Source organism: Camelus dromedarius, chromosome 8 (assembly GCF_036321535.1).
Source record: "Camelus dromedarius isolate mCamDro1 chromosome 8, mCamDro1.pat, whole genome shotgun sequence".
NCBI classification, from domain to species: Eukaryota; Metazoa; Chordata; class Mammalia; order Artiodactyla; family Camelidae; genus Camelus; species Camelus dromedarius.
Window position 1 is genome coordinate 6,568,013 of NC_087443.1, and position 12,839 is coordinate 6,580,851.

Consider the following 12,839-nt stretch of genomic DNA (forward strand, 5'->3'; position numbering starts at 1 on the left):
TGCTTGTTTTGGGGCGGGGAGAGGCTAGCACTGCCCCTGCCTCGGGACCAGCCCCAGGGGCTGCCCTTACTTCTGATGCCACCAGCGAGGGCATCGGCCACAAGGACAGAAGTCTGGTTGGTGGGCGTGGACAGAGGGCTGGTGGGCGTGGACACGGGGCTGTTGGGCGTGGACAGAGGGCTGGTGGGCCTGGACTCAAGGCTGGTGGGCGTGGACACAGGACTGGTGGGCGTGGACCCTCGGAAGATGGGGCTTCTCTACCCAGGGCTGGGTCTGGGCAGGCAGGGGTGGCGGCCACAGAAAGTTCAGCTTGAGTTTTCTGTGAAGACCGACACAGGTCGGAGGCTGAGGTAGAGCTCGGAAAAGGTCACCTGCACATACCTACTTCCCAGTTAGCCCCAGAGGCACAGCCGTATGGAGTCATCGCCCTCCCACACATTCCCCGCTCCCTCAAGGTTCTATCACACCTTGCCTTGCCTGGTTCAGTAATTAGCTTACCTGGCAAGGCGCTCCATGTGGGAAGACACTTTATAAGTGGCTGTTGGGTTGGGGTGACATTCATGTCCCCAATGATGAAATACCTGGGGACAGTAAAGGCTCTTAGTGAGCCAGAAATGCATCTTCTAGTCCCACCAGGTGGTCACCACCCTGGACAGCTCCCCACCACAACCCAGAGCCCCTAATAGGACTCTACCTTGAGATCTCACGCAGTGAAATTCAGGTTCCTGCCAAGTTGTTTTGTTGACATGAACACCAGGGAGCACCAACTCTGGGTGCTCCGAGAGCTCCACCTGTCTGTCCCCAAGAAGACCAAATGAAGGCTCATTCTGACAAGCCACTGCAAGCATATCAATTCACATACTTCTTCTCCCTGGGAGATGGTCAGCGAATCTTGCCAAAGGTCTAAATTCCTTTTGTTTCTCTCAGAGGGATTTATGTCTATGTTGTTTCATTTTTTGTTTGAAAGACACCCCCACAAGAACGTCAGAGTTGGAGAAATAACTGCACTACTCCTTGGGGATTACTGAGTCCCTGGGAATATGGGCTCTATGGAGAAGTGAGAAGCTGGGGTCACTACGGCCAGGAATAGCAAGTGGGTCATGCACTGGCTCCAGAACCTCAGCCATCCTGGCCGTGCAGATGAGCTAGGAACTGAAGGAGCTCCTTGACCCACTGGGAAGAGAGCTGATGGTTTTGAAATGGAAAGAAAGAGGAGATGGTTTTGAGACATCAGAAGAAGCAGTCACCAAGCTCAAGTGAAGATGGTTTCTCTCTTTGAGACATGTCTACTCATAAAAGCTAGATCCAAGGGCTAGAATGTATGAGGGTGGGAAAAGCATGGACTCTGAATGCAGACAGACCTGGATTTGAACCCCAACTTCTAAACAGATTAACTGTGATCTTTGGCAAGTTCCCTGCCTTCTCGGAGTCTCCTTATGAGTAAAATAGCAAAAAAAAAAAAAAAAAATTGTGTCCCAGGGTTGTGTGAGAATTAAGATGCCTTATATAATGCCTGGCACACAGCTATTATTATTAATAACCTGGAAAAACAAATGAAGGGCAACTTCCCATAAGTAATCAGGCAGGAAAGATGTTTTAGACAAACTAAGCTGAGAACAAAGATGTAGGTGAGGGGGTGTCAACAGGACAAGGGTAAGTTTGAAGTAAACGGGAAACAAAGTCAATGTCTAGAAACAAATCTTGGGGTTCGATGCAGAAAAGTCACAGCCTCTGGGGAGGCCAGGGGATAAAAGCAGCTCAAGGGGCCCAAGGAGTAGGAAGATGCAGTGGAAGAAGATGAGGAGGGGGCGGGGTACCCCTCTCACCCCAGAAGGGGTTCCAGCCCAAATCAACTTGAACCACCGGTGCCTGGTCACGCCCCCTCCTCTGTTTTTTCCCATCATTTGTGATGATCCTTCCTTTAAAACACTGTTTATTTTGTTTATTTAGATCCTTAACTCATATTTTCTAACTTAAATTCCCATGGGAAGCCAAGAATCTCTTGTTGCTCCAATTGAAAAGGAGGTGAGGTTTTCTGCACCCCTATCCCCATGGAGGGGTCAGCACCCCCGGCCTCCGGAGTCCTGTCCATTAGGGCTGCCCCCTGTGGAGGCAGGACATTCTCGGGTAGTGTCCCAGCTGCTGCACTGCACACCTTCCCATCAGCCAAGAGTAAGGGTTTCTGTCCAACTTGGACGTGGCCTGTGAGCCGGCCACCACTCACCCCAAATCTCCTTGTTAATAACTCTGTTGGGGCAACAGCACTTCTGACGTCAACAGGTGGCTAAGAGAAATTTTCCAAGTAACTGAGGCACCTGATGAGCCATCTGGGTCTCTTGCAGGAGGTGTATGTCGGCAAGGAGACCCTGTGCACCATCGACGGTCTGCATTTCAACAGCACCTACAATGCCAGGGTCAAGGCTTTCAACTCCTCCGGCGTCGGGCCCTATAGTAAAACGGTTGTCCTGCAGACGTCCGACGGTGAGTGCTGGGGTGTCTCCGGGGCAACAGATTCAGGTGCTGTGACTGAGTTCCACAGGCCCAACCCATATCCATCCCAGGGATGGACAGACGGACAGACGGGGGTGGGGAACTCGTGAGGTGTGAAGGAGTGGAGGAAAGAAGAAGTGAGACGTGTCCATCTTCTCCAGTCCTGGCCCTGCTCCACTCACCTCGTTCCTTGCATACAAATCCCTCCCCACCAGCCACGAAGGAAAGAGAGTCCTTCACCCCATTTGCTGGACCTGGGAAGGGAGCCTAGGAGCTGAGAGGCTCTGGGAGTCTAAACTCCCACTTCCCAGGGGCCGAGAGCAGGTCGGCCAGTCCCAGAAAGGAGGAGGTGCCCAGCTGCCAGGTGGGAATGCCTTCCTCCGGGTGGGAACCTACCCCTCAATTACCCGGCACCAGAGCTCAGATCTGAGGTTTACATGCCTTTCAGGTTTCAGGTAACAAGAGCACATGGACATTCCCTTGGATTTGGAGCATCTGAGTCCTTTAGCATCCAAGGGAAATTTGATGAACACAGAGAGGGAGTGTGTGTGAGAGAGAGAGAAAGAGGATCACACGGGGAAGAACATTTGATGCTGGGTACCTACTTCCTGATAGACGTCAGTGAGTCTACGTCTCTGAGCCGAGGTTACAGTCTGCCAGTGAACTCATCCCCTGACCCTGCTCCTCTTGCCCCCTTCCTCTCCAGTGGCCTGGTTCACGTTTGACCCCAACTCTGGGCACCGGGACATCATCTTATCCAACGACAACCAGACGGCCACCTGCAGCAGCTACGACGACCGGGTGGTGTTGGGCACGGCGGCCTTCTCCAAGGGCGTGCATTACTGGGAGCTGCACGTGGACCGCTACGACAACCACCCGGACCCCGCCTTCGGGGTGGCCAGGGCCAGCGTGGTCAAGGACATGATGCTGGGCAAGGACGACAAGGCCTGGGCCATGTACGTGGACAACAACCGCAGCTGGTTCATGCACTGCAACTCCCACACCAACAGGTGCGCACGCGCAGGCCCCGCCCCGCCCCGCCCTCCGCCCGCGTGGGGACTTTGGAAATGCCTTGTGCGACCATAGTCTCTCCTGCTGGTCCCAAGTTCAGGCATCAGGGATGGGAGGGGCAGTGTTTTCAGCCACTTTGGTGTCCAGTTTCCAGGGAGAAGTGAGAGTATGCAACAGAGACTAGAGCAAAGCAGGTGGGCATCCTGCCGCCAGCAGGCGGCGCGGCGAGTCCACTGCTCCTCCGCTCTGGTTCTCTTTCGGGTCTGCTCCCCTTTCTTTCACACCCATCGGCGCAGGCAAGTCACTGCAGAGCGGCTCCCCCAGACCACGCCCACTGCCCAGACCCCACCCCCACCCCGACCAGGGCCACGCCCACCACCCTGCCGCTCAGGCTCTGAGCAGAGCAGTGCCCACCGATAGGCGGGCCTGGTTGGAGCAGGCCCCGTGGTCCAGGGCACCCCCAGCACTGCCTCGCTCTGACGCTGGCCCTGGGAGTGCTGTCACCAGGGTGGACACCGGAAACTCCTCCTGGGGAAGACGGGCCCTCTGGGGCTGCCTTGGGAGGATGCCCGCAGTACCTGGGCTCTTCCACGGACTTGTGGTGTCTTGGTCTCTATTCTCAGACACAGAGAAGGCAGTGGCCTCACCCTCCCACCCTTGGTCAGGGCCCTCCCTCCCCTCCCCCCAGGGATGCGGTGCTCACACTTGGCCTCTGTGTGTGTGGAGGGGGGTGGGTTGGTGGACAGGGGGATGGACAATCAGGGCCGGCCTTTGCCAGGGAACCCAGAAATGGTGGGTTATGGCTATCGGAGCCACCTCCTCACTGTGGAGTCTCCTGCCAAGGGCCATCTCCGCAGCAAGGAGAGGCCAGGGGCCCCAAGGAACCAACCTCACTGGGCTCCAGCCCCGAGCAAGGTCAGCTCTGGAGGCTTTTCTGCCTACTCTCCCACAGCTCCTGCAAATGGCCCCAGGAGGCCTGGTCTGGGGCAGGGACTTGCCTGTGGATCCCCAGGGGAGCTGGAAGCAGTCTCCCCCCCACCTGCCTTTTTACCGGCAGTGACCCCGTCTCCAGAGGCCTGGGGGAAGAGTAGGCAGCTATCTCTGCACCCTCCGCCTGAGCTCGGCACGCGGAGTGGGCACTGCGCCTGCCCCAGGCCCCTGCTCACAGATCCCTCAGGGGCTGGGTCCAGGCCCACCAGCTCCTTTCTTGCTTTCTTAGGCCAAAGCAGCCCCCAGATACCCTATGATGACAGGGAGCATTTATTGAGCACTTACTTTGTGCCCCATGCTGTCGGAAGCACCTGGCTTACATGCTTTCATTCAGTCCTCACAAAAGTAAGAGGGTTATTGCCATTTTGCAGATTATGAAATTGGGGCTTAGAAAGGTTCGTGGTGGCCCAGATCACAGGGCTAACTGGTGGAGATGTCAGGTTTAATTCAGGATCCCGGCTACCGTGTGTTGTGGGGCCTGGGAGGAGGAGGGGAGGGCAGAGAGCTTGCTGAGCGGGGTTGGATTGGGTGAGACCAGGCTGGGCTTGAACGGGACTTAGTCCTGCGCCCCAGACTCATCGCTACCGCCACCCGGTGGTCAGTATCTGAATAGCACCAACAGGCCCAGCTCTAGTTCCCTTTCCCACCTGCAGGATTCCGCCCTGGGCCCCAGCCCACACTCCGGGAAACCTGCCCTCTAGAAAACACCCTTCCAAGTCCTCCTCTTCACTTTCCCATGGTCTCTGCCCACCATCAGCTCTAGCTGACCACTCATTCTCAATCAGGAAAGGACAAAAATGGATTTTTTAAATCAGAGCAGAGCAGCCCTGGCCAAGGCTGACCTCAACACCAGCTGAGGGAGGGGAGAGTCTGATGGACTCCCGGGAGGAGGCAGGTGACAGTGGGGCCAGCTTAAAGACTCGCCCTGCCTGGTGGCTACGAATCCCCACCACCGTGAAGTGTAACGTCCCAACATTTGTCAAGAGCATCCCCATTCACATCCTCAGGCTGCATGGCGGGTCACCGTGGGATGGCCAGCTCTCTGCACCCCTCTGGGGGCTGCGTTTTTAGGTGAGGGTGTTCCCAGCATCCTTTCAGGGAGTCTCCTAAGCTCTCACCTACATTCCCGGCAGGGCTTCCTGGTGACCTGGCTTCCTGGGGCGGGGGGCTTCTCTTCCCAGGACGGAAGGCGGAGTGTGCAAGGGGGCCACGGTGGGCGTGTTGCTGGATCTGAACAAGCACACGCTGACCTTCTTCATCAACGGGCAGCAGCAGGGCCCCACGGCCTTCAGCCACGTGGACGGCGTCTTCATGCCAGCCCTTAGCCTCAACCGCAACGTGCAGGTATCGCACATCCCCTGGGCCAGAGCCCATCTGGCGGCCCCCGGCCCCCACTGCCGGTGCACTGGGCAAAGCCTGGGCTCCGGCGGCCAGGTGTGTGCTGGGCTTCCAGGTGGGGGATGCTGAGTCTCCAGGCGGCTTTCTCCTGAGAGGAGAAAGAGAGTTGGGGAGAGACTACGCCTAAGGATTCCCTCCCACGCTCCCTGCCCCTCTCTGGCTCCCACGTGAAGCAGGCAGCCTCTCAGGTCTGGGCACAGACCTAGGGGGAGTGCTGGCGGCTCAGTCCTCCGCAGAGACGGAGATAAAGTGGGAGCCCCATGAGGGTGTGATGGATGAAGAGAGAGCACCAGCCTTTGTGTCTAGCACCATGCTCCTCCCCTGAAAACTACAGGGGGGAAGGCAGAGCCCCACTGGCCCTAAATAGTATCACTTGCTGACTGATCGGTACCTCCACTCGTTTGCCAAAGGGCTTTGAGGCAGCCTGAAGTATGGGCTGTTCTTCCCCAGGTTAGTAGAGCAGATGTAGGAAAGGAAACAGGGCCGTGGAAAGAAAGCAGAAAGGAATCTAAACCATGAGCCCCTGTCCCACTGCTGCAGCCGAGCATTAGCCTGGCCCCGGCTCCTGGCGGCGGGGGCACCGTGGGGACCAGGCAGCTCTGCGGTTCTTGGGGCAGACTCCTCGGCCTGACATTAGTGACACTGATCCATGTGACAGACAGCAGACTGGCTGCTACCCGTGGTGACCCGAGCAGAGGGTGGCGCGTGGCTGCTGCGCTCTCTGCATGCTCAGGGTTATCGGGGTGGCCCCTCCCACCCTCGCTCACCCCGTCTTCCTTTCCAGGTCACCCTGCACACCGGGTTAGAGGTGCCAACCAACCTGGGGCGGCCAAAGCTCTCGAGTAACTAGTGCCTCCCAGCTCCTGCTCCGCACGGCCACCCCTCAGTGTGTTCACGTGACCCCCAAGGGCAGCATGCCCACCTCTCGGGTGCCACCCAGCAGCCACTGAGCATCTCAGAGACACGTTTCCTTCGGGGGAAGGAGGATGGTCTGCAGGCCGTGCTCACTGAGGCCGCTGTCGGTAGCAAACACCGGTGTGTGTTTCCCATCATCCCACTCAGATGTTACAAAGATGAAGAAGGACCTTTTGCAAGGCAGTCAGGAGGCATTTGGGATTTCGTTTTGTTTCCTGCCATCTGCTTTCAAGGCTTACCTTTTTGCAGGGTGCCAAGAGGAGAGCAGACTCTGAAACCAGCATCCTGAGAGCAGGAGGCAGAGGGACACTTGGGAAGCCCACATCCTCTGTACTGTGCCCCTGCTGGACGCTGTTCCTTCAGAGAACCAAGGCTACAGATTCCCATCTTTGCCAGGAAAAGTTGTCCTTTGGCTTTTTGGTCCTGGAGTCTTCCATATGTTTTGCCACTTGCAGACCTAATTCAGGATGGATAGAGAGGGAAATTAACCATTTGTCTTGATCTTTGCCTGTTGGATTGAACTATTGAGAACTTTTTAAAATGGTTTCCTTCTGTCCTTCATCAATCAACCAACCTCTCCTTCTCTCTCTCTCTCACACACAAACATACCCCATCACACACACCAGTCTGCCACAACTCATTCACTCAGTTTTTAAACAACACAAAAGAAAACACTGGAATCTGAATAACTATGTGATGTCTCCACCTGGTAATGATTTTCCAGGAGCTGGCTCCCCAGGAAGTTAGCTGCAAACCTGAGCTGCTCCTCTAAGCTGCATGACTCCCAGCCTCCTGCGCATATAAGACAGGAGACCCTGGGGCAGCCTCTTACATTCAGTCCACCTTCACTTTGAGACCATCTACTGTCATCGTGAAAGCATCATGAGAGTAAGCAGGGACCCTGATGGCAGGGGAGGCTCTGGTGTGACAGGGCAGGCAGGACTCTGCAGAAGGCAAGAAACTTAACAATAACTGTGTTTCTGGTCTCCCAGCTTCCTGATGCGCTGAGTCCACGTGGCCAGGGCAGAGCTCTGGGGTGAGCCCTCCCCTCCTTGCTGGGAACGCTAACCTTCTCCCTTGAGTCCCACCTTGAGTTGTTTCCACCTCTCAGAAGGAGAGCCGGCTCCGGGTTCTGAGCCCAGAGCCTGCCCTCCCTGCAGAGCCTGTCCCCAGAGCGCCTCTCCCTGCTCCCCTGCCTCTTCTTCCTTGTCACTCGCCACCTCCATCTCCATCTGGTAGGAAGCCTTTCTCTCTCCCTTTTAACAAAAATTAATTTTATCAAGCATTTTATTTTTGAGGTTGAGGAGTAGCTTGTCTCTTTGCTGGATTGGATTCTGATAAAACTTAGCCCGTAAACCGGCACCAACTGTGCTGACTCGGTTCTGCCTGCTCATTCAGAAGCTGCACCTGCTTTCTGAGTCAGCTGTGCAGATCATGTCCTCTATTCAGCAGCTCCGACAATCCTACCTCAAAGTCCATGCTCCTGGACCCACAGCTGCCTGCCCAGCTGCATCCACAGGTGTGGCCGGCGAGGCCAGCCGCCCGGCGTCTGCAGGAGCTGCCCGGTGCTGTGTTCGAGCCTCCGCCGCCCAGGTCCTGGCAACCATTGGCTTCGTGGAGCTGAGGTCTTGCCTCCTTGTTCTCACCCCTCGGTGATTTCCAGGGCACACAGAGGCGCTCACGTCCTGTCCCAAAGCTCCAGCCAGAACCTGGCAGATGACGCTCACGACCTGGGCTGCCCGGGCTGCACACCCAGGTCCTCATCCACGCAGCTGCCTGTATCTTCTCTACTTCCACTTCCCTTTGGTCTCACTCCTCGGCCACAGCCCTGGTGGACTCGGCTTGGAGGGTGGGAAAGGTTCCTAAAGATTGAAAGACACACAGGAGCCATGGCCTTCCTGGGGCTGGGGAAGCCATGGCCAGCAGGTCCAGATGCATCGACTTTAGGAACCGTCTTTTGGAAAAGATGAGGCCAGCCTTCCGGGAGTGAGAGTATGGCTGGGAACACGGTGGGGAGGGGCCACCCGGCCGAAGTGGCTCTTATCCACGGAGTCTGCATGAAAGGCTGGGGAGCTCCCACGATCGTCACAACCGGGGTGACCCTGTGGCCCTGGCTCTGCATCTTTGGAGAAGAGCTGCTCAGGATCACCCGGGACCTGGGGACATCCTTGGGAGAGCAGCACCTGGGTCAGAGGGAGATGGAAAAGGAGAAGGGACGTTCCCATGATTCTGGGGCCTCTCTAGGAGGAACACGCCCTGTGGCTCAGAGAGAAGCCGCCAGGACTCCGTCCCCACCTGCAGCTGGCAGCAGCCCAGAGGCACTGTGAGTGCCAGGAACAGGCAAGCATCTACCTTTCCAGCCTCCTCCAGGGGCCCAAAAGCAATATGGCTGATACCAGGGACCGCACCGGGCTGTCCTGTGTACAGCCACCCCGCCTGTCCTCAGCACAAAACACCTTCCAGGAAGAAGAACGGACCTCAGGGAGAAGGCAGGTCTGTGCTGCACACCTGTGTTCTTGAGGGACCAGCAGACCAAAGACAGGCCTGGTCAACAACCCACGGCCTATGTCACCCTCCCAGGAAGCCCTAGGATTCCAAGTAGAAGCGAAAGGCCATGGGCTTCTCGCCTGCCATCGATTTCCCTGCTCCTCTACCAGGCGGTGACATTTTTGTACATAAAAATGACGTCAAAAGGATGCTTTGGTCAGGCTGGCTGAAGGATGACTTGGTGTTCATCTGTCAAGCAGTTTCAGTGAGACAGGAATTTGAAGTAATTTAAAATGTCAAGTTCCATTACATTGTAAATAATTCTGCAGCTTGTTCTTCACTAGTGAGCAAGTTTGGTCAAAGTGTACAGCTTTCCTTTTAGACTTAATCTCTTTAAAAGAATATCCAGTAGCATCTCATTGCATAGCATCCTAGCTCCTAATTCGAAGCAAGATAAGACCTTACACACAGCCCAGCTTCCCTCTTGTCCTGTTTCGGAAAATAATGGTTCCAATCAAAGCGGGCATCACTAATCCTGACCCACAAAGTAGCTGATCTAAAAACTGTAAAACCGTAGAGAGTTTTAGGCTGAATCTGCAGCCCGATGGGTACTCTGCAGTTGCGACAGTGCCCTCCAGCATCCCATGGTCCACCGAGACCGTGGAGGGTCGTGCTTGCAGAGTGAGCCTGGGCAGAACGGGTTCCCCGAGAGTGATGGGAGCGGGGCCCACCCCCCTGCTCCTGGTGCCCGAGGCTGCCCGACCCTTCCTGTGCCCCAGCCCTCAGCGGACCAGAGCACTCTCAGGGAAGGACCAGGATGCAGGATTTATGTGTAGTTCTTCCAGGGGTATTTGCATTTAAGCCTTAATTCTAATTGCAAGGGAAAGGCTTGGTCCCCTAAGAAGGCATGTTTCAGAGCAGGTAAGCAGGCAGCTCAGAGATGCGACAGCTGCTGGTCCCATGGCCACTTCCCAGCTCGAGGACGTGTGGGTGGGTCAAACCTTCAAGGGGACTTAACATGCGAATGCTGAAAAACACTCTCACAAGGCCATGGACAATGCCAGGCATGGTCAGCCTCAGCACTAGGGACACTGGGGTGGGTAATTCTCTGTGTGGGGGCCTGTCCTGTGCACTGTCAGATGTTTGGCAGTGTCCTTGGCCTCCACGCATTAGATGCCGGTAGTGTCCCCAAGTTAGTCTCGACCACTGAAAGTGTCTGCAGACATCACCAAGTGTCGCCCAGGGGCCTCCCTGGTTGAGAATCACTGGGTTACGCCAGCAGCTTGTCACATGTCAATATGCAGAGCGACGTGGGGGACGTCCACTCAGTGTTACCTGCAAAGCCTGCATCACAAGGGCTGTGGTTCTTCATCTTAACACCCAAGACCAGGACTTTCCAGGTCTGCGTGTCCCACCAGATGGGGCTGGTCAGGAAAACGGGGTTGGTGGGGGGAGCCTCTCACAGAAGCCAACCTGTCAGGTCCCGCTTTGTATTCACGAAGATGCCTCCAACCCTAGCCCCCATTCCTAGAGTGGGAAGCTCGGTACCCACGTTTTCCCTGGCCACTTTTGACCGGAAGCTACAGGAACTTCTTAGTGGGTGTGTGGTCTTCAACTGGTTAAAAAGCCAAATCAGGTATCGCAGGAAGATGCTCAAGGTCTATGCAGATTCTGGGAAATCTCGGCTTCTGTTTTGCGAGTGAACCAGGAGCTGTTTTCATTGGTCACATTCCTCCGCGGCTCCTCCTTGATCCATAGCTTAAATCTTCAGTGGATGTAAAACAAGCAAGAGCAGGTTTGGGGCAGGACACCGAGTTCAGCCCTCAGAACCTCCGCTCTTTCCACCCGGCTTTGATGCTGGTTCATGGTATGGGTGGGGCTAAATCTCTTCCATCCTTCTGTGCCTCAGCATCCCCGCCTGAGCGCGGGCCTGGTCCTCCTCACCTACCTCCTCTGCTGTGTCGCGAGGGTTATAGAATACACTTCTTCGAGAAAAAAAGTGGAGCCTTTCACCTACTGAGCCCAGGCTAATGGTTCATACTCAAAGGATCCAGCCAGCCTGAGTGGCGACTTTGCTGAGCGTTCTCTGCCGAAGTGTCTCCCATCTAAAGCCTCTTGTAACCAGAGCACAGCTTCATTACAGAGCTGCTGGGCCGTGAGGGGGTCAAGTTCACGTTTAAAGCTGGCTGTTTTAACGGCCCCCTTTGTGTGAAGTGCTGCACACAGGAGCCGTGTCTGCATCCTCAAAGGTGCCTGCAACGCGTGGGAAGAGGGTGACCACCTTCCTGCTGCCTTGGTTACCTAGGTTCTAGTATCTAAGGGGACCCCCAACCCACAGTGTGTCTCCTTTGTTTCCAAAGATCTCGGCAGAGGGAGCGGCTTTGGAAATTCATGGTAGAAGATGACATTTAATGGAAGTGCGGTCTGGAAGGCCGGTGGTGGTCCTCAGAGGCTGGGACCCGCTTGCACTGTTAAGGGTGGGGGCCTCCTGGCTTTCACAATGGATGATGGTGACTCGAGTCAGAGGAGGACTTGGGAGCTGAGACTACAGGCAAGGCTCTAAGCCCGGGGGCATCGCTTTCTCCCAAAGGGTGCAGGCTGCCTGACCTGGTCCTGGGGAAAGACCTGGGGGGCTCTTGGGCCAGCGAACCCTCAGGAAGGCTCGGGGGAGAGTCCAAGACAGGCTTCAGGTCTGGAAAAGTGACTGCTTGCGACTGGGAGCAGGAGCGTGGCGGGGGCTTCCCGGGTGAGACTCCAGCCTGGAGAAGGCCTTTCTGACTCTTCACGCCGGGTAACCGGACCTCCCAGGCCCCGGACGTTCTCAGCACCGAGAGGAAGTGCAGGGTGCGCCAAGCAGAAAATGTGAAATGCATGACGGAGCATCACTGCTTTTGCACTGAACCGTTGTATGAAGCATGAGCGATGTGTGTTTAACGTTGGCAAAGGAATTTTTAAAAGTCACAGAAAAGCTTTGTGTCTTTGTTTTGGCTGTCCACAGAACCTCCATCTTCCGGTCTTCCTCGACCCGCCTTCTCCCTTCCCCCCTGCCCCTCCCCCATCACATCCACTTTCTGTCACTGGTTGTTGGTATTTGGCGGGAGCTCTTGGTCCCCTGGAAACACGGAGGAGGGAAGCGAGGGGTGGGGGGTTATGCAACTTTTTTCTAATTTTTGTATTGGTATCCCAAGCGTTTGTATTTTTTGAATTGCAAACACTGTGTTTTCTGGTCTCTGGGGGTTGGTTGAACTTTGTGTATTGCCTTTTGGAAAACCTGAGTTTTACCACGGTCTTAAGCAGATTTGAAATAAATTCTTTTGACACTGCCAACAAGTGAAAGATAAGCTGTGGTCTGTGATTCCTCCTCAGAGCAGAGTCTGCCTTTCTCCAAAGCAGCCCTCAGTGCCAGCCGGACAGGGCAGAGGCCGCAGGACGGGGAGGCCCCAGGTCAAAGTGCTTCTGCCATGTGTCTCCCAGGAGATCTTGAGGTGACTACGTATGACCTTCAATTATAAGGTAGCATCTCAAACAGTGGGGTTGGGGGGTGGTTC

General features: G+C 55.7%; 1 protein-coding gene across 2 annotated transcripts in view; it reads left to right on the plus strand.

The window, feature by feature from the left end:
* Positions 1–12,639, plus strand: part of TRIM67 (tripartite motif containing 67) — a 47,830-nt gene extending 35,191 nt beyond the window's left edge. For both annotated transcript variants that reach the window (XM_064487867.1, XM_031460864.2), the window contains exons 7-10: positions 2,343–2,481; positions 3,197–3,500; positions 5,673–5,835; positions 6,674–12,639. In XM_064487867.1, coding sequence (XP_064343937.1) covers positions 2,343–2,481; positions 3,197–3,500; positions 5,673–5,835; positions 6,674–6,739 — 672 coding nt within the window. In that variant the 3' untranslated portion in view covers positions 6,740–12,639. The remainder of the gene's footprint in view (positions 1–2,342; positions 2,482–3,196; positions 3,501–5,672; positions 5,836–6,673) is intronic.
* Positions 12,640–12,839: the final 200 nt, after the last annotated feature.